Consider the following 21,993-nt stretch of genomic DNA (forward strand, 5'->3'; position numbering starts at 1 on the left):
TTTTTCATGGCATAAGCATCTTTGGACTTCATTTCAGTTCATCGGACACAGATAATAAAAAATGTTACTGCACAATACTACAGGACAAATGTACCTAGAACATTTGAGTCGTCTTCAACTCAGCCACATAATCACATTCATTTCAATAAGATTAATCCTACAACAAGTGCTTTGCGTGTAGGAAATTCAGGACATACCTCTTCCTAAATGGAATACAATCTCGTTTTGTTCGTGTGGGCAACGCCATCAGAAAGCTCAGCCCCCATTTCCACCTATGGCAAAACAGTTCTACATTTTCTCGGATGTTAAGCACCTATTCATGGAGTACACAGATTGTGACAGTGAAGTTCAGTGACAGCATGTGGGGCTGATTTACCTGACCGTTTTTGAGGCAGAAAAGTTGTCATAATGTGACTTTTGCACCCAGTTTCTATGCAACACAGTTGTCTTGTGAAAGGATCATTATGTGATGAATGATAACTTCACACATCCTAATATTAGCTTATGAGTTTTCTCATCCAGAATAGGCAGTGTAAGGTCTCCCAAGGCTTCTGTTTTTGTGTGTCCAGGCACTTGTAAAGTGGGCTTGACCTTTCAAGGGAAGAGGTGGGACTGGGAGCCTTGGCGGAAAGCACAGGTGTGACCTTTGGGTGTTTGCCTTTCTTCTAGCATATTTGATAACATGTACAAATTCAAAAAGTCTAAAACAAATTTGTGATGATCGTAGAATAGCTGCTTTTTTGGCACAGGGGAAAACAGTGGCACAAAGCTCATCTCTTGCATCTGCTGGTCCAACTCCTCCTCTTCCTTTCTGTTGTTTTTGCACACTGCCCAACCCCATTTTACCACACAAGCAGTGATATGAAGATGGAATATCACACTCCGGTTGCCTCTGGGATGTTTTCTGCTTCAGGCCCAGAGGGAGAGGGGAAATGAATAGGCAAATGGTGATGACAGGGATTGAAGAGGAGTTGAACCCACTCAGCGAAGGGGGCTCAGTGTCAGGGACCGGAAAGCAGATTCCTCTTCAGGAGAGCAAGTCAAGGACTCTGAACCAAAAGGGGGAAGGGTACGTCCCAGAGGTGCCGCTACCTGATGAGCCTGAGGGGTTCAGAGTTCCTTTGGCCAAAGGAGGTGGCATTGCTGTCTTCTGATTCAGAAGACCCCACTGAGGCCCCAGTGAGAGACCAGAGGCTCCCCCGCTACATACCACAGTAGGAGACTCTTAAATGTAAAGCACTCCTATGCCACCTTAACATCCATGGCTTCTGCCAAAGAAACCTTATGGGTACTAAGAGTTGTTAGGAGACCTGCCCCAGACCTGCCTACATGGGTGTCAGAAGTGGTATAAGACTGTATTGAATGCATGGTGCAGGTTTGCCATCACTTTTTCCCTTCCTAGAGTGCAGTTGACATTCTCCTCAATTTGTCCTGCCTCCGGTTGGCTAGTATCTGGCCTCCACCTAGCCCTGCACCCAAGGCTGACCTCTGCCTTGCCTTGCCTTGCCTTGCCTTGCCTTGCCTTGCCTTGCCTTGCCTTGCCTTGCCTTGCCTTGCCTTGCCTTGCCACGGAGCAGGATTGCCCAAGGGCCCCATAACCCCTGGAGCTTTCTCTGGCACAGGGCCATGGCTTGGTCATCAACAAGCTGGTCTTTCAAATGGGGAGTCCTCTGCACAACACCCCGCCCTCATATGGCTAGCCTTGCATCCCTAGAGAGGCAATTGCCTTTATGATGGGTGAAACATGGCTGTCCCATAGAAAACAACTTTGGGGTGTCAGTTAGCAAGCAGCATAAAGGAGGTTATTTACACTCTGGCCTGGTTGGTGCATGCAACTGCAAACCTGTTGCTAAGGAGGAGACTGGAGCCACTTGGCTATTTATGTCAATGCAGGATGACAAGCACCTAAACTAATGCTCAGCTTAGCACATCAACCGAACCTGGAATTTTGGTTAAGGTCTTTCCTCCTTATCCAAAATCTGAGGCCAAGGTTTTCCCTACAGTTTGTTGCATGGTTTGGATTAGTGTTATGTGTGAATGAGGCTGGTCTCATTCTGCTCTTGGCTGCAAACTACTTTATGTTATCACAAACAAACTGGTTCTTCTGTCTATCTAGTTGACGGAACAAAAATGGAACATGTGAAAGTTGTCTTCCAACCATGTCATTTGATGCAATTGGATAAGCAAGGCCTCAGGCTTTTTATATATATATATTCTGCATGTGAAGTAACAGCAATAAACACTGTCCTCAAATGTGCTTCACTGTACAAAGCCAGTATTTTATCTCTGGTTGCCCAGGGGAACTCCAAGAAGCCTGCAGATGGGTCTAGTATTACACGCCTGGTTTTAGAGGTGCAATGTATTTAACCAATAATCAAATGCTCTGCAGGGAAAGGGAAATAATAACAGCAATTTTGCCTGTTTAGCAGGCGCTAAATAGATGAAATGTGAACATTTAAAGTGTTTCAAGATGATTTACCTGGAGAATTTATTTTTATTATTTGCACTGGATTTATAGATCATGCAGACACATCTTCTTGGCTTCTGGTTCCTGTTTATTTCCAACAATTGGAATGAGATCAGACCAGAAATGGGTGTACGTAGTTACTCAAGTGGTTTTGCCTGACGTATTGAACAAGAATCCTGACAATCTCATTTCACTTTTAATAGACTGGTTCTCAAGGTAGCAGGAATATTTAAAACACCTGGAATTCAAGAGGGGTATTTTTTTTTGAACAATTTATTTATTTACGGCTATTAGCCCATAAACCTGGAATTCAAGAGGTGAAAACAGCACTTCCTGAAATCTTGTTTGATGATTTGACAAGGTTTACTCAGGATTTTGAATTTTGAATATCAGGATGCACAATAACAAGTCTCCAGTCACCTTTGGTTAAGGATTCAGCTGGCGCTAAGATACAGCATTGTTTGCTTAGTGAAAGTTTAATGCCACAGAAGACAGAGCTGGAGAAACTGAAGTTTGAAAACAGTTTCCCAGGCTTCCAATAAACAACCAAAACTGATACCCATTTAATTGATTTTCACAAGTGTTGTAACTTCTTGGTAATGAACCACACCTTCAGCTGGGGCTAACCTATGATGCCATCAAATATTAAAAAAACAGAGTATTCTTGTTGCTAGACTCTTTGGACATGCACTTAAATTGGCATTGAATATTTCAGTTTCTTATCTTCAAACCATTTTCTATAGTGCTTTCCCTATGTTTAAACAAATGACATCCGGAGGAAGTGCAAGGTATCGCTCACTTGTGGCTTAGTGCCATCTAAATTATGTTAATTACATGTCAATGTAGACATGCAGATCAGCTGTTGCTTGTAGCTCAGGAAATGTGACCTCAGTGCTACACAGGGTTATGCATCCATGCATCAAACTGTCCTCCAGTGGGTTAATTTCAGCTTGACAGCTGTATAAATGCTTAAGTTTCATGCTGCACTTCAGACAATTTTGCTCTGGATCCTGGTAGGATACAGTTAATTAATAAAATCATATATTTATTACAGTGGGAACAGCTGGAGAAGGCAGAAGTCAATATGTTTTGCTATTAAAAAAATATTTGGTCTTGCTCATGATGTTTACCTTCATGCATGCATTGAGTAATGAATAAACGTTGAGCTTTATCCAAGTCGTTAAATGGTCATAAGTTGAATTAGGTCAGTTCTGAACTAGCTTATACTGGCAAAAGGCAGCATTGAGCAGCTTGTCACTCTGTTAAATATTATATGAAGGAAACCTATTCCTGTTTATTTTCAGCACAAGCAAAGCTGAAAAGCAGAAAAAGAATCTGTATATATCCTGAATTATTCTCATTTTATTGTAATGCTTTGTATAATGAACAGTATAACTAAATGTGTTTTACTAAAAGGAAGCTTTCTGCAAACACCTCTGTGGATACTGTCTTTGAATGGGATTTTTCCTCCACCAGCATTTGATTATTGTTCATAAAAATATTGGAAATAGTTAATGGAGAACTTCCTGGCTCCTGGGTTTAGGGGCTGCACATTTTATTATTGCAAATAAATATTTTTTATAGTTAACACTGGAGATTGTTCTGGTTTCTGATTGCTCTTTACCACCTTAACAATGTATATGATTTTATTTGATCAAGGCATAATAATCAGAACTGTTATTTTCCATCCTGGGCTTATCTTGAGTCACGTCTCATTAGAGTTGAGTCCCAGAATCTGTTTTGAATGCAGATGTTCATTTGCAAAAGATGTCAAGCAATAATAAGAATAAGAGGTCCTCTGAGTGTATATGAAGCGTATTAATCTTACAACAAAGTCATCTGAATTTATTCCTAAGCATCTGGGCACTGACTTGTCAGAATACTGTACAGCTGTGTATGCATTGCCAGTTTAAAACGCAGCTAGTTCATTCTTTTTCTCAATTCGGCTTGACAAAGTCTTTCACATGAAATGACAGTATAGATGCTGGATAGATATGGACTGTGGCTAATGCTGTGTGTACACTGTATCCCAAAACAGTGGTTGGAGTACACTGAATGCATAATACACAAGAGTGCTATAAAGCCTATTGTTCAATATACAGGGTGAGTCCTTTAAAAGACTCGCCCTGTAGTTTAAGACTAGTCTTCATGTGTGTCACCAAAAAATAGAGATCAGACTTGCATAATTTACTCTATTTCAAAAAACCAGGACAAGCCCGGGTGGGTTTTTTTTTGTCTTTTTTTTAAAAAATAAAGATTTTTATTGGTTTTACATGAATTGATACATTATAGTTGTTGAACTTTTTTTCAGGAAGACATCAATTCCGCCTTTAAATACATGGTAATATCCAGGAAAATCCTATTTATTACATAGGTAAAGGTACCCCTGCCCGTCAGGGCCAGTCGTGACCGACTCTAGGGTTGCGCGCTCATCTTGCTCAATAGGCCGGGAGCCGGCGCTGTCCAAAGACACTTCCGGGTCACGTGGCCAGCGTGACGAAGCTGCATCTGGCGAGCCAGCACCAGCGCCGCACACGGAAATGCCGTTTACCTTCCCGCCGGAGTGGTACCTATTTATCTACTTGCACTTAGGGGTGCTTTCAAACTGCTAGGTTGGCAGGAGCTGGGACCGAACGACGGGAGCTCACCCTGTCGCGGGGATTCGAACCGCCGACCTTACGATCAGCAAGTCCTAGGCACTGAGGTTTTACCCACAGCGCCACCTGCGTCCTTATTTATTACATACACACATTTTAATTAAATTATAATTTAAATACAAATACAGTCCATCTCACCATAGTAGGGAAGACTGTGGCCAGGTGACCTGTGTGCCTGCTTAGTCTGCTGTCCAGAAGCTAACCACTGATGAACAACTTCATGTTGGTCTCCTAAAACCAGACTTGGACCAGAAAGACCCCTTCTAATATTGTCCTCTGTAAAAGATGCACCTCTTCACCCTGGCCTCTGTCACTTGGAACGGACACACACAGCCCTATCATTTATCGTGGAAAGTAAAAAAAGGCATCAGAGTTCAAAGACACATTGCACCCAGGGAAAAAAACAACAACCCCAGGGATAGTTCCGCTGCCCCCAATTTCCTCCTCTCCCTATTTTTCTTCACATTTACTTTCCTCCTCCAATTACTTCTTTGTTTAGTGTCTGGAGATAAGAACTGTGGTTGGCTATGTAAGACACTAATGAAAAAACATAATTTTAATTGGGAGGAAGATTTGCAGAGGATTTGAAATGGCAAGGGGCTGCGTAAAAGTGAGGCGGTGGAAAGTTAGAGAATTATATGGGGGATGGAAAATTATGCACCTACAGTATATGTTTGAAGTGCATTAATCTGCTTAAACCTCTCCATTTCTCATATCTGAGATGATTTTCTTGTGGCTATTTCTCTGTGGAACTCTTTACCTTGAAATATTCTAGGGGCTTCCTCTTGATACTTCTCTGAAGCTTTATTCCCTCTTGAATTTCCCTCTTGTGCTATTTGCTTTTGTTTGTTTCCTATTGCTGGGTTAATAATTATATCATTTTTCCTTCTTTCAGTCTTTCTCAGCATGCTCAAAGTTTCCCTTCTGCACAACTTTATGTGTTAAGAGCATGAGTTTACACACAGAGCAATTCCTTTGCATGTCTACTCAGAAGGTTAAAAAAAGGTAAAGGGGACCCCTGACCATTAGGTTGTCATGACCGACTCTGCGGTTGCGGCGCTCATCTCGCTTTATTGGCCGAGGGAGCCGGCATACAGCTTCTGGGTCATGTGGCCAGCATGACTAAGCCGCTTCTGGCGAACCAGAGCAGCGCACGGAAACGCCGTTTACCTTCCCGCCGGAGTGGTACCTATTTATCTACTTGCACTTGATGTGCTTTCGAACTGCTAGATTGGCAGGAGCAGAGACTGAGCAACGGGAGCTCAGCCCATCGCGGGGATTCGAACGGCCAACCTTCTGATTGTCAAGTCCTAGGCTCTGTGGTTTAACCCACAGCGCCACCCACGTCCCACTCAGAAGGTTAAGCAGGGCTAATTTTCAGGTAACTCAGAATATGGATTGCAGCCATTTTTCTTTTATTTCTGGAAGCTGCAATCTATGTACATACACTTATCTGAAAGCAACCTTACGCATGCTTTACTAAGACGTAAACAACTCTAAGGTCAGTGGGGCCAGGTAGCTAACTGTATATAGTATACATTATAGCTTCAATCCTATAATATGTATGTACTTACGTATCAGTAATCACCACTGGTTTAAACAGGGCTTACTCCTAGATAATATTGTACATGGATTGTACCCAGATTCTTTTTGATTTCTTAAAAGCTGCAATCCTCTATACACTGAAATAAGATTGTGAGTAGACAAGCATAAGATCACACTTAGAACATAATACAGTAAATTGTCTTAGTCAGACCACTGCTCTACCTTGTCCAGTACTGTCAACACTGACTGGCAGCACCTCTTCAGGAGTTCAGGCAAACGTTTTTCCTAGCCCATCCTGGGAATGTTGGGAATGGAATCTGAGACCTTCTGCATGCAAATAATAGAGAAAAATAGGGGTGGTTGGCTTTTGCTGCCCAACCCCCCCAAGGGATTGAGTCCCCTAAGTCCATGGTTAGTCAGAGATGGAGGCAGGATGCAGTGAAAGCGAGGTAGGTCTTTATTTTTCTGTTGCAACAGAGCTCCCCCACCCCAGCAAAGGAGGCAAGAGAGACTGAGAATGAGAAGAATCATCTCTTTTATGGGTTTGCATTTTGGTGTTGTAGGAAGAGCCAAATAGAATTTATTCTGAACCACCAAATTGGAGAAGGAAAACCCCTCTACAAATAGTCAGAAATTAGATCAAACGAAAGGTGGGGTTACTGTGGCTCAGGCAGGACAAGGGGTGATATTCCCGAGGATTTAGCAAGTTTCACATAGTTCCAAACACAGTTTACACAAAACATTAGCATTTGATAAGACCCATCAGGTTGCCCATCAGACCATAGCTGTTAACCTTCCGTTTTTTTGTGGGAAATTCCCTTATTCCAGCGCCGTTTTCTGCTGCTTCCTGCTGCTATCCCGGATTGTTAGATATCCCATAGACTGTCTCCGGGACAGGTGAGGCTGCTGATCCCTTATTTTCGAGGCTGCTGATCCCTTATTTTCAAATCTGAAAGTTGACAGCTATGCATCAGACATCCCTCAGTGCAGAGCATCTGGGCAAACAATGACAATTCATACAAAGGAGGTTAATAGATATAGGAGAGGAATTCCTTCAGGTGCTTCCCTGGATTGCAATCTGCCTACCTGTTCACAGGCAAGGGGGATGAAGGAGGCAGAGTAAATATTTAAGAATCTTTAGAAGAGCCAAGATGGCTTTTGGATTGCTCTCCTGTACTATTTTAGACATCTGGTTTATATTTGTATGTGTGTTTACCTTGTGCAATTATCAACATTGATTCTATATTTAAGACCTATAGCACAAAGCATGCGCTCTACCTGCCAAGCTACTGTAGCCTTATGAGGCTTTGCCCTCGGGTGGGAAAAATATTGCGCCCGGGAAAGGGAAAATGGGAGTCAACAGACACTCAAGGAATAGTTTCGGAGAAAAAGCTTTATTTCTACCATCCATGAACTGGTAGAAGGAGAAAGTGTGATAGTTCACAAACAAGCACGAGTTCACAGTCATTTGCACAGAGTATATATTCCCCTTCCAGTTCCCTCCCCTTTCTCCTCCTCTTCTGAAGTCCTGCCTCGAGTTCCCCTGAGCATGAACAGAAAGCTGCTGTCTTGGGACTCTTTTGGACTCTTCCCAGGAAAGGGGAATGAGAGCGGTTCAGCATGTCCAAAGATGTTGCTACTGAATGAGATAAAAGTCAGTTCTCAGGCCTGTCCTGAACAGAGCCTATTCATTAGCCCTTTTGAAGCTCTCTCCTACTGATAAAAGTAACGGTTTGCCCTTGCACAGCATCTTAGCAGAGGAAACCTTTAGCTGTGAATTTTTAGAAGACAAAAGGAATTTTGGACAGTTTTGAGGCCTGGGGTGATTATTGAGGGGGGGTGACTTCGGGCCTAGGTGGGGTCACCTGTCCTCACCTCCTTCACTACAACACTTAGAATTTGTACTATTTGCAGCCAAGGTTACAGTGATGTGTCCAAGGGTCCAACTCTGAGCAGATGCATTGGAATGAATGGGTGTCATTTAAATGAGCAGGGCCGGATTTAAGTTTGATGAGGCCCTAAGCTACTGAAGGTAATGGGGCCATTTATATGTCCAGCTGTCCTTCGTCAACAACAAATTGTTGTTTTTTTGTGTTGAATATATGCTATATTGTAATTTATGGACCTATCTAAAGCCATTTGCACATAACTAAATATGCATTTTATCAAAGTAATTGCTAAACTGAAATACAATTAAGAAGAAGTATATTAATAGTGAAATACAAACCAGTGATATTTTAGGGAGCAGGAGGGGCCCATTACTTACATCATAGGAGCCTACACAACACAAAACACTGTTGCTGCATTTAGGTGTTTTTTTTTTATCTTATAGTTTGGAAATGTACACCCAGTTTTTTTCCTTTAATTTTTTTGGGGGCCCCCAAGAGAGCGGGGCCCTAAGCTATAGCTTGTTTAGCTTATGCGTAAAGCCGGTACTGTAAATGAGCATTGGATAAAACCCAAAATGAATATAAATGGAAGAAACAACTTTTCCCCCCGGAGAGAAAGAAAGCTTTTGGAAATAGGTCAGAGCCTGATCAGACGCACAAATTTATTTCCCTCCCAGAGTGAAGGGGGAGAGGAGGAGGAGGAGGAGGGGCGGGAAACGGGGGACTAGGCCGCGGCTGGCTCCCGTCTCCATGGCGACGAGAACGCGCCGGCGCTGCTACCTGGGAGCGAAGGGCGGCCTGCAGCGCGCGCCCAGCACCTTTCCCGGGAAGGAACATGGGCGGGAGGGAGGTCGCATGGGGCGCAATGGAGAGGAGATGGATCCCAAGGGCGGCCGCTGCTGGTTCCTTAAAGTGGGTAAGGTAGCCGTGACGGGTATAAGCCCCCCTCTCAGGCTTCGCCCCAGTCCCCAAGTATATAGGCACCTCCTTGCTCCTCGCAAAGCAACTTTCTTCCTCGACTCTGGTGGGAAAGGAGAAAGGGGATTACGCAGTTCCGAAGGAAAAATATATATATCTAGAAACTCCAGAAGCGCGTGGCTTCTGCTAACATTTACCCGTGTTAGTTGTGGTAACCAAAACCAAATTGGGGGTGGTGTAGGGGATTGTTTTCCTCACGCAAGATCACTTGTTTTATTTACAGGGCGATCTTAGATATGCCTATTCAGAAATAAGTTTTCATTTACAGATAGGTAGCCGTGTTGGTCTGCCATAGTCAAAACAAAAAATTTTTTTTCCTTCCAGTAGCACCTTAAAGACCAACTAAGTTAGTTCTTGGTATGAGCTTTCGTGTGTATTTGAAGAAGTGTGCATGCACACGAAAGCTCATACCAAGAACTAACTTAGTTGGTCTTTAAGGTGCTACTGGAAGGAAAAAAAATTTTAAGTTTTCATTTAGTGAGACTTGCTCCCAGTCCCAAGAACTGCAGCCGGAATTGTATATATATATTTTTAAATCTATATGCATTTCTGTGCCACATTTTAAGGTAGAAACAGCTCAAAACGAACTAGTAATTTTAAAAAATAGAACGAAAAAAATTGCGTGGGTATTGTTGGGAATTTGAAAGCAACAATTCTGTATCTGTTTGTGCATGCTGGCGTGTACCATTTGGGTTGCCACTTTTTGTGTGTGTGGATAGAACCATTGCCTTTTAACGACTGAAATCGTAACACATTTCACAGGGCACTCTCAGACGGTAGCGGTTTTTGAGTGGTATTCAGTCACATGCCAGAAATTAAAGTTGATTTGGAGCACTTGTGTAACAAATCAGCTTTTTCAAAAACGACTTTATATGTTAAGGAAATGAGAAAATGTACTGGAAAGTTTTTGACTTGGCGTCATCTAATCTTCCCACAAACAAATAAGAATTAATGTTCAAAAAACCAAGTGACATCATCTAACTTCCCCACAAACTGTGCAAACAAGACAGAATGAATGCTCAATAACAGGTTGTACAGCTATTACTCCTGAGTAAACACACTTAGGATCACGCTCTTCTTCTGATTAACTATTGGAGGTTGTGCAGTGTGCATGGGAGTTAGAGAAATGAGCCTGAAATAACTAACGCTTCTGGTTTAGTCCTCCCAGTCAGTGATGTGTACTGAGAATTCTTATTTCACATACGTGCAGTGGGGGGGGGGGAATGACAGAAAAGACATATCTCTATTATTTCTAAATGATTCGGCATGCTAAAAGGAGAAAAAGCACAATGTCAGTAAAATTGTGCTATGAAATAACAAATTTTCAAGAGTATGAGCCCGATTAAAGTGGTGGAGGAATCCCCTCAAACATATGTTACTCTGTATGTTATAAAGTCTACTGTTGTGGAGGTAGACAGTGATCACTTTGCATTCCCATCTACTCTTCATTATTAATTGTTCTCATTAATCATTGGTGCCAGATGTACCAAATCTGGGACTTGAAGTGGGCTTGAAGTGTAGGGTGGAGGTATGCTGCGGAAGAATGGAGCACTTCATATTTATAGGCACGCTCTGTTATTTTAACGGCATATCCAATTTCATTTCATTAGTTGTTATTCCCTTTTCTTCCTATTACTTGCTGCAGGTTGTAAGAGAAGACCTCTCCTTTAAAGACTGAAAATGAACTATCGCTTGCTGTTGCAGTATCATCGCTCCTTTCCAAAAGCTGTGTTTCTGCCTTCCTGACTCAGTTTCCTAAGGACAAACATGGGGACCCTTTTGGAAGTAGGGTCTCGTAATCCATCGCAGCCAGCTGAAACTTCGGTAAGTGTTCTGGCAATTATTTTTGACAAACTGAGGAGAAAATGAAATGTTTGAAGAGTACAAATGAGAACTCCTTCCCCCAAATGACAGAGATTATTCTTGCCTTGTTTGGTCATTCACCGCTGACATCTTTGTAATGAGATAGTGTAGCATAGGTAAGTAGAACATGGCCTTAACATTGAACTAATTTCCACAAAAATTACTTATAGTTTACAGTGGTACCTTGGGTTAAGTACTTAATTCGTTCCGGAGGTCCGTTCTTAACCTGAAACTGTTCTTAACCTGAAGCACCACTTTAGCTAATGGGGCCTCCTGCTGCTGCTGCGCCGCTGGAGGCCAGTTTCTGTTCTTATCCTGAAGCAAAGTTCTTAACCTGAAGCACTGTTTCTGGGTTAGCGGAGTGTGTAACCTGAAGCGTATGTAACCTGAAGCGTATGTAACCCGAGGTACCACTGTACATAGGATAACCTGTAATTTTCATTTTCAGAATATATAGTAATGAAAGCAAGGATGTGGCTCAGTTGTACAGCTTGTGTGTTTTGCAAAGTGTCCTGGGTTCAATCTCCAGTATCTCTTCATAGGACCCTGTCTGAATCCCAGAAGAGATACTGCCAGTCATTTATTTCCCCAGCTTGGAGCCCTCCAGATGTTTTGGAACTACAGTTCCCATCATCCCTGACCACTGGCCATGCTGCCTGGGGCTGATGAGAATCGTAATCCACTTCATCTGGAGGGTACCAGTTCGCGGTTGACAAGTGGTCTGATTGGTGTTAGGCAGTTTCTATGTTCCTATTCATGCAAAACATTGTGCAGTATTTTTAAAAATGCAATTATATTTGAAAGTATTTATTGGACTATACATTTGCCATGGGATCATCCTTTCAGATATATATGAAGTTTTATGCCGCACTTTAAATAAGAAAAATTATTTTGATGTTCCTAATGTTCAAGTAGGCCTAATAGAATAGCGTATTAAATGTGTTAAAAATGTATATCGTGTGTTAAGTTTCTCAAGGCAGCTTACAACAATAATAATCCTGTATAAAACCCACCAAAATCTAGCATTCCAAAAACCTAATAAGTGACAAATCAGTAAAAGCAGAGCAGCAGAGGCTTAGCAGCAGCACAATGGCATAAGCTTACGGATAGGTGTAGCATAGAACTGCTCTTAACTGTCTCTCATCTCTTTCAAGGGTTTCTAAATCCATATTTTTCCAAGAACACCTGCTTTCCTTGCATCTTTTTTTGTTTTGTGGTATTTGACTATGGCATTAGAAACTTAAATGGGGCAAACTGCTGATTGCAGCCTTTTCTGACTCTCTGACTGGCTGCATTCACACGTCATGCTAAATGTGCTAAATCTTTAATTTGACATGCATGAGCAGAAACAAGCTGCAGTCAGCCTTGGGCTTGTGTGCCCCTGCGTCCTCTCCTGTCCTTCCACATGGCCAAGGGGTAGTAGCTTGTAAGTGCTTGCTTCTGTTTTTAGTTAACTGCAGTTTGCCATGTGGCCCAGACCTGAAATTGAGGTTAAAGTTATGGTTAGTTTCAACAAGCCTGCTTCAGAACCACAGGTTGACGTTGGCTTGTTTGAAATTAACCATAGAAGTGTTAGTTACAAGCAAAATAAAAAACTCCTCCTCCTGACCATGTGATGCTTGTTCCTTCTTGTCTACAGCATGACTTAGCATGACATGCAAATGCAGCCTCTGTAATAAACTGGCCACAAAATACAGTTATCTCTGAAACTGAATGCTAACGCAGGACCGGTTTAGATGTAATGGAATACCAGAGTTTCCTGCTACATGCACAAGCTTGGGCTCATGCATTCCTCCCTCCCTGCTTGTATGGCCATAAGGAAGAGATTGGAAGCTTTTTAATTTCAGTTTTCAACAAGCCATAGTTTCCTTTTACTTCTGAACTTGGTTAGTTTAAAGTATGATTTGTTCAAATGAGTCAGGATAAAATTGTGGCTTTGAATCCTAGCCTGTTTGGATATCACAGTTTAAAGAAACCTCATCAAAACCTCCCCCCCCCCCCATTTTTAAAAAAATGCACTTTGTTATTTTGAAACAGAAGCAAAACCTTCCAATTTTCTTGTGGCCTCACAAGATGGAATGGAATGGGGAGCATTTGAGCTTGCTTGAGGCCCATGAAGGCTTGTGTACATAGAGGAAACCTTGGTGTCCCATGGTGTCCAAACCTGGCACATAGTGAATGCTATCATAGAAAGACCATTGGTCCTTCTAGCTCAGTGTTGTATGCATTGACAGGTAGCAGTTCTTGAGAGTTTCAGTGAGAAGTCTCTCCCAGCCTTACCTGGGATTGAACCCAGGTCCTTCTGCGTGTAAGGCAGATGTTCTGCCACTGAGCTATGAGCCCTTCGCCAGGAGAGCTATGCCCGCTGTTGCCATCAGAGGATATTGATAATGGCAGATGAATTTGAGACCCTCTCCTTATACTACTGCTTGGTACATAGGATTCTCATGGAGGATTGGTCTGTTAACAGCTGTGAAAATCAAACAAGATTTGCCAAGTTAGTACTTTTCAGTTCCAGATGCTGGGGGCAAATGAAACAGCAATGCCTTGCTGAAGAGCACCCAGAGATATCTAGTTGGCCAATGTTGGAAATAAGAGCGCCAGATTAGATAGGTCTGGTCTGATCCAGGAGCACAGTTCTGAAGCTCTTACAATGGCATGTTATATTACGGTCACTAGATAGGCCATAGAGGATTAAGCGGTTCATATACTTTGTCCTGTTTCAGTTTGCTGAACACACAGTAGTAGCCTTCATCCATTGTTGGATAATGATGTTAGCAGCAGACTCTGCCACAGCCTGAAATGTTAGCGCTTCAGCCTAGTATATTGGATAGGTAGAAATTTGTATTATCCGCTCCAGGCAACTTGCATCTTAGCTCTGTGACCATCAGTGTGAGTTTCCCCCGCCGACTTCTATAAGAGGTAGATTGCTGCCTTAGACCAGTGGCTCCCAAACCTTTCCAGACCACTGTCCCCTTGGTTCCATAAACCCATCCCCAGCACCCTCTACCATGCTCTATAAAAAGCATTATTCAGAATAGTGGTTTGCACAACCCACCAAGGAATATAACAACTGCAATAACATTCAAAGCAGTAACAATTAGTTACACGTTTATTCAAGATCCAGTCAAAACTGTTTAGTTTAATTAATTCAGCAAAAGAGATGAACTTGATCCAGTGATGTCAGGGTTTCAAAGGCTGATAAGTCATTTACACCGCCAGCACTCCCCTGCTTAAGCGCCTCTTAGCATTCCCCCCATCCCCAACTTACAGATTTGAAAATAAGGGACCAGCAGCCAAAATAAGGGATTTTCCAGGCACAGGTATGTTCAACTTCTGAGCCCCTCCAAGCCAAAGGCAGAAAGCCCAGCCAGCAGCCAAACGAAGCCTCAAGCGGTGGTTCCCACAGCGCAGCAACCCGGCAAAGGGGATGCAGCAAGGAAAACCACCGTCACCTCTCCGCTGGGAAGTGCTGAGCAAAGGCGAATCCCTAGGCAACGCGGCTGATTTGATCGCCACAAGGCATGCAAGCTCCACCCCCCAGTCATTCTTAGACTCCTTATTGGGAGAGCAACGCAGCCAAGCAACACAGTTGGAGCCTCCCTCCTCCCTGGCTGGTAGGGAGGGAGGGCGAGGAGCTGCTTCCTTTGAAACCGGGAAATTTAAGGGACATCATCAATAAGGCACAGCAGCGGGACACGGTGCTGGGATAAGGGACTTTCCCGCCAAATAAGGGACGGTTGACAGCTATGCCCATCCCACTGCCCCCCCAGGGGATGGTACCACCTACCTTGGGAACCACTGCATTGGACCTAGAAACACAATTCTGTACTTGAGAATTAACTTACAATAGATTTTCCTTATGGGAGAGAGAACATAATTTTTTGTGAGAATTACTTCCAGGTTAACTTATATTTCTAATAAACTAACAAAGATGTGGGCGCTATGTGAGGTTTTTTTTTTTTAAACTTACAACTTACTTAACACCCCTCCCACCCCCAGATTGGTTTACATTGTTGAAAGGAAACACAAGTTCCATGTCAGATTGGAAGTCCAGGGTATGTTTGTCAATACCCAAGGGTAGATGTACTTTTGTAAGAAGGGGTAAGTACTAAAACATGTTAAACATGGAGTAATAATAACTGTATCAAATAAAGCTTTTGCCTAGGCAGGGAGATGCACATGTTTTGTTGAAATTGGCCACCAGGGGTCACTGTTCTCAACCAATTGTAAATTTTGTTTTGAAGGTCATGGGACCAGTCTGTACAAAACAGCTCCCACAGAACACTTGGTTGTCTGTATTCATTTGTATTCACCTGTGGCTGTTTTAAGATAATGACAATTTTTGAAGGAACACTTTAAGCTGAACATTTGGAGTCTTGTGTAATAGTGTCTCATAGCTTATAGCTAATGCCAGAGAATGGGGTAGAGAGTCCCGATGTGGGTGGGTGTTGTACAAGATGCCTAAGGATGTAGATGTGGACCTTATGTTGGATTTTAAAAGCCTGCAGTCTGTAATCCAATCAGGGAAGGGGAGAACAGCTGCAACTTGCTTTACTTTTTAAATAATGAGCAGCTTTGTCTTGCAGTTCCCTGACTTACAGCTAATATTATATCTGGGTGCATTTGGGAAATATTTAGACTGCCCTTTATTTTTTCATCGCTCTCTTGAACTGTATGATTCCTCAAGCATTAAGAAGGTGGCTCAGGAGATTTCCCATTTGGGGTTTTTGTATGTGTGCAGGAAATTGATAAAAGGGTTTACTTATCTCTAGTACAAAGTCTGGGAGAGATTATTTTCACTCTTAAAATATGTGGCGGTGTTTATTATTTCTAAGGTGCCTATATTTGATCTTTTAATTCGGATTTGCAGTCCTTTGTTAACAGGGTGCTTGATTAATAGTACTGCATTATAAACTATTCCAAACACAGGGATGGAACATGGAATCGCAGAATTGTAGAGTTGCAAGGGAACCGGAGGGTCATCTCATTCAACTCCCTGCAATGCAGGGATCTCAACTAACAGACAGCCATCCAACCAACCAACCTGTGTTTAAAAACCTCTGAAGTTCCCCCACCTTCCGATTTTTCCACTGCAGAAGCTGGATATACACCACACCAAAATCCACTGGATGATTAAATATTTCTGCCCCTGCTACAAAAGTGAAGGAAGTAGTCAGAGAACCTTTCTTCCTATCGCATGGCACCGTTCTTGAGTACCAGTTAAGGCAACGGAGGACTGGCACTCAGGCCATTGTAGCCTTCCAACAATTAAATCAGTTTCTCCCATTCTTGGAACACCCAATACAGTACCAGCTCACATTAGCCCCAACCATCATGACCAGTGGTCAGGAATGATGGCAGTTGTTGTCCCGCAACTTCTGGAGGATGCAGGTTAGCCACTCCTGACCTAATGTTACAGCAGCACAGGGCCCATGGGTCTATAGCAGGGGTCAGCAAACCTTTTCAGTAGGGGGCCAGTCCACTGTCCCTCAGACCTTGTGGGGGGCCGGACTATATTTTTTTGGGGGGGGGAAATGAATGAATTCCTATGCGCCACAAATAACCCAGAGATGCATTGTAAATAAAAGCACACATTCTACTCATGTAAAAACATACTGATTCCCAGACCATCCGCGGGCCACATTTAGAAGGTGATCCGGCCCCCGGGCCTTAGTTTGGTCTATGCAGCAGTTCTCAACCTGTGGGTCCCCAGATGTTGTTGGACTACAACTCCCATCATCCCTGAGCTCTGGCCTTGCTAGCTAGGGGTGATGGGTGTTGTAGTTCAACAACATCTGGGGACCCACAGGTTGAGAAAGGCTGGTCTATAGCATCTTTATGCTTCACACCCTCCTTGAGTTTTTTTGCCTGGCCATGATGTGTCCTTGCACTCATTTAATGTGTCTTTCTCATCTAGACTGATGATAAAGGTAAAGAGACCCCTGACCATTAGGTCCAGTCGTGACCGACTCTGGGGTTGCGGCGCTCATCTCACTTTATTGACCGAGGGAGCCGGTGTACAGCTTCTGGGTCATGTGACCAGCATGACTAAGCCGCTTCTGGCGAACCTGAGCAGCGCACGGAAATGCCTTTTACCTTCCCGCCGGAGCGGTACCTATTTATCTACTTGCACTTTGACGTGCTTTTGAACTGCTAGGTTGGCAGGAGCAGAGACAGAGCAACGGGAGCTCACCCCGTCGCGGGGATTCGAACCACCGACCTTCTGATCAGCAAGCCCTAGGCTCTGTGGTTTAACCCACAGTGCCACCCGCGTCCCTGATGATACTGATGATAGAGGTGTGCATATGTGTGTGTGTGTGTGTGTGTGTGTGTGTGTGTGTGTAAAAACAACATTCAATGCTCCACCCACTTTTTCCTTTGGCCCTGCCAATCATTGGCATGCAGTCCCCAGAAGGTTGTTCAGAAGGGAATGTGGCGCTCCGGCGAGAAAGGTTGTCCACACCTGTGTTAGAAGATGAATGCTTTGAAGGTTATTGCTATAGGTTTCTGTTTTGTCCCCCATCCTCCTCCTGCCTCCTTTGTGAAGTGCCATGCGCTTAGTATTGTGCTGCAGTTGACTCCAATTCCTGTTTTATAATTTTTTTCCAGGCAACAGTGCCATATGGGGCCCCATGTTTGAACTGGGGATTAGTACTTCAGATGATGTTATTACCCCTCCCCACCCCACTTCTGTCAACAGCAAATCTGCGACCCAGACAGGCCAGAGTAGTCTCTCTCCTGTGAGCTCATTTATTATGACTTCTGGAGCCCGAATGAAAGGCTACATTGTCTGCTGTAACTTAGCAGGCAGAATAAGCTATCCAGAGCAGCTGGCAGCATCCACTGCTTTGGTCAGGCGAAATATTTTCTTGCCTTTTGGTCTGTAGGATGGGGCACATCCACATCCTGAAATTTTAGGGAATTGGTGTGTTGTTTCAAATGCATTTGCTCCCTGTGGTACATCGAGGGAGGGCGTGTTGGTCCATGTGGCTAATTTGGACCTCTACTGGTTCACGAAGGGCTGTACGTGTAGGAATGGTTTTTTGTTTGCAGGCAAGGATAGGTCAGTGATATTATGCACATGATTTGCACATGGAAAGTCCCAGGCTTTATCTCTGGCCTCTCCTGTTTTAATAGGACTTTTGGTTGAAGTGCTTGGAAAGACCTTTGCTTGATACCTTGGAGATCCACTGTCAAGTCAGAGTAGAGAACAAGGTGTTGGAATGAGCCAGGCTTGCTATAATTTGAGGTGGCTTTCGATGTTTAGTTTGTACAGTTGCTCCAAGTTGAGGGTGGAAGGGGCAGGCCTGCTGCTTTTTACGGGGACATTTCTGAGTGCCTGATTGTGTCAAATCAGTAGGCACAGGAAGCTCCCACTGGGTCATGACCTCTGCATTATGTCACATGATTGAGTTTGGTCCACATGGATAGCCTTGGAGCAGGAAGCCCTTTGTAGCCATGCTCTCACCATGAGAGAGGGTCTTTGGACCAACCACTGTTCTCAGCCACATGTCCCTGTCTTATTAATAATTAAACATCTGGCTTCTGCCTCTGGGGTTTCCACATTTATCAATAAAACCAAGCTCCCCATGAGCCAAACCTCATTAATGCTCGGTGGAAGCTAGGTTTGGTATAACAGCTGATGCAGATCCTATGGGAATATCTGAACAGCTGCCATGATCAACAGCTCCGAAGCGCAAGTCTTTTAGGAGGAGATCTTTGGAACTTGCAGGTGCCTTTCAGAATGTCGTTTCCCCCCATCAGATGCCCTGAAATCAAGCCCAGTCCTTTGTGAATTGTTGTGGTGGAAGGGCACAGTTAAAGGAAGTTCTTCTGCACAAGGCCCACTGAAATAAATAAGGGCTTCCCATTCATTTCAATGGTGCTTGTGTATCCAGGCGAATGGCAAGGAAACTTGCCTTCTGTGCAGCAGAGGCTGGTCTACTAGGGCAGCTTTTGTCTGTCCTCAGCCAGACCCTACTTGCCTGCTTTCTTACATAGAAACCAGCCCAGGAGATGGCAGTGCCTGTCAGTTTCCTCCCCTTAGTCCCGGTGTTGCCCTTGTAGAACTTGGCAGGAGGAGGATGGGGGACAAAACTAGAATTAGTTGGCTCTGTCGCCACCTGCTGTTGGGGTCCCCACTTCCCACCCTGCCAGTCCCAATGGTGGCAAAGGTAAAGGTAAAGACCATTAGGTCCAGTCGTGGCCGACTCTGGAGTTGCGGCGCTCATCTCGCTTTATTGGCCGAGGGAGCCGGCGTACAGCTTCCGGGGTCATGTGGCCAGCATGACTAAGCCGCTTCTGGCGAACCAGAGCAGCGCACAGAAACGCCGTTTGCCTTCCTGCTGGAGTGGTACCTATTTATCTACTTGCACTTTGATGTGCTTTCGAACTGCTAGGTGGGCAGGAGCTGGAACCGAACAATGGGAGCTCACCCCGTTGCGGGGATTCGAACCGCGGTGGTACCAGCCACCAAAGCTTCTGTGTGTGATCACTTTTATGAAAAAGGAGCAATCACTTGATAATTAGTTTTTGCCATCAAGTGGCAAGTTGCGCAGGGCTTGCTCCATGTCTAAAACAGCAGTTTGGCTCACCTTTTCTGAACCTGGAAAAAGAGCTGTGAGTGAAGCTCAAAAAGCTCATCCACCCCCAGATGCTATTGCCTGATAAGAGCTATTGCCTGATCTGCTGCTTCTCCTGTTTCATGATTTAAACAGGGCATTGAAGGGATTAAGTCCTGAGTGCACCTCCCCCTCCACGTTGCTATCAATATTATTCAGAAGGATTATCTCTCTCTTTGTAGTGTAGAGGGTTGGTTTACTTCTCCCCACTCTCCCCTTCCCCCATGCTTCTGATGTAGGACAAGGGCAGCCTTCCCATCATCCTCTCAACCCTGATAATGTCAGTTTGTGGATTGTATCACTTATGGGAAAATAGAACATGTTAAAATGGGAAACCAGGTTTGTTAAGAACATGAGACCACTTAGAAGACACCCGTCACCCCTTAACATAGATTATTCATTATTTATGCATTTGTTTTATTTAAAAACGATTATAAACTACAGTGGTACCTCGGGTTAAGTACTTAACTCGTTCTGGAGGTCCGTTCTTAACCTGAAACTGTTCTTAGCCTGAGGTACCACTTTAGCTAGTGGGGCCTCCCGCTGCTGCCACACCGCCCAAGCACGATTTCTGTTCTCACCCTGAAGCAAAGTTCTTAACCTGAGGTACTATTTCTGGGTTAGCGGAGTCTGTAACCTGAAGCGTATGTAACCTGAAGCGTATGTAACCTGAGGTACCACTGTACTTAACATTTTTTAAATCTGCAAGTCGTGTACAGTCTAAAAACAAACAATATCAGTAAAACAATGCAACCTAAAACTAATAAAACCCCAATGTAAAAACATATGAAAACAAGTAAAACATGAATTCAGGGGAGCCAGCAACAGGGTCCGATCTTATGTGTCAAGGAAAGCCTGGGTAGAAAGATAAATCTTTGCAAAATATCTGAACGTTTCACATGTGGTCGAGGGAATGGCATTCTATAATACAGGGGCAACAACAGACCATGTATGTTTTCAGTATATCCTGTGATATTCTGTAGGCTGCGGTGCCACGTGTAGAATTTATCCATATGGTCTAAGTGATCTTACAGTTCTCTACAGGCACCGGTGGTCTTTCAGGAACCTGATCCCAAGTTGTTCAGGGCTTTATATGTCAACATCAAGATGTTGAGCATGGCCTTCTGCGCTCATTAGTATAGCCTTCCATATACAGGTGTTTTGAACTACAGGTCCCATCAGTCTAGCCCATGGGTAGGCAACCTAAGGCCTGGGGGCCAGATCTGGCCCAATCGCCTTCTAAATCCGGCCCGCAGACAGTCCGGGAATCAGCGTGTTTTTACATGAGTAGAATGTGTCCTTTTATTTAAAATGCATCTGGATTATTTGTGGGGCATAGTAATTCGTCCCCCCCCCAAATAAAATATTGTCCGGCCCCCCACAAGGTCTGAGGGACAGTGGACCGGTCCCCTGCTGAAAAAGTTTGCTGACCCCTGGGACTCTAGCCCATCACCAGGAAAGCACCAGATTGGTGCATCATACTAATACTTTTGGGGACGTGGGTGGCACTGTGGGTTAAACCACAGAGCCTAGGACTTGCCGATCAGAAGGTCGGCGGTTCTAATTCCTGCGACGGGGTGAGCTCACGTTGCTCAGTCCCTGCTCCTGCCAACCTAGCAGTTCGAAAGCATGTCAAAGTGCAAGTAGATAAATAGGTACCGCTCTGGCAGGAAGGTTAACGGCGTTTCCGTGCGCTGCTCTGGTTCGCCAGAAGCGGCTTAGTCATGCTGGCCACATGGCTGTACGCCGGCTCCCTCGGTCAATAATGCGAGATGAGTGCTGCAACCCCAGAGTCGGCCACGACTGGACCTAATGGTCAGGGGTCCCTTTACCTTTTTACTAATACTTTTGATTTGGCTTCACTTCATACACCACCCCACATCATTTTAAGTTATTGGATGCTACAGCAGAGGAACTTTGACATGCTATCATGTTAATGTTCACAATATTGTGTTTGGGGGACAGTTAAA

General features: G+C 44.0%; 1 protein-coding gene and 1 long non-coding RNA gene across 15 annotated transcripts in view; one reads left to right on the forward strand and one right to left on the reverse strand.

Annotated features, from left to right (window-relative positions):
• Positions 1–356: 356 nt before the first annotated feature.
• On the reverse strand, positions 357–4,066 carry LOC310750717. Of its 6 annotated transcripts, none has more exons than XR_014542170.1 (3): positions 2,771–4,066; positions 1,543–2,705; positions 357–1,492 (listed from the first exon to the last, which is right to left on the reverse strand). It is a non-coding gene; the product is annotated as an uncharacterized lncRNA (long non-coding RNA). The 6 variants fall into 6 exon arrangements; XR_014542171.1 differs by having other exon boundaries at positions 1,538–2,705; XR_014542172.1 differs by having other exon boundaries at positions 1,523–2,705.
• Positions 4,067–9,297: 5,231 nt separating this feature from the next.
• The window catches only part of DIXDC1 (DIX domain containing 1), an 87,085-nt gene continuing 74,389 nt past the window's right edge, over positions 9,298–21,993 (forward strand). For 4 of the 9 annotated variants that reach the window (XR_014542094.1, XR_014542095.1, XM_083588603.1 and 1 more), the window contains exons 1-2: positions 9,298–9,474; positions 11,182–11,360. Coding sequence is in view for 7 of the 9 variants with exons in the window: in XM_083588603.1 (XP_083444729.1) it covers positions 11,304–11,360 (57 nt within the window). In the remaining 2 variants the exon portion in view is untranslated. The remainder of the gene's footprint in view (positions 9,475–11,181; positions 11,361–21,993) is intronic. The other 5 variants (XM_083588610.1, XM_083588609.1, XM_083588606.1 and 2 more) reach the window with 5 other exon arrangements.

Source organism: Podarcis filfolensis, assembly GCF_964270895.1.
Source record: "Podarcis filfolensis genome assembly, chromosome: 15".
Taxonomy (NCBI): Eukaryota; Metazoa; Chordata; class Lepidosauria; order Squamata; family Lacertidae; genus Podarcis; species Podarcis filfolensis.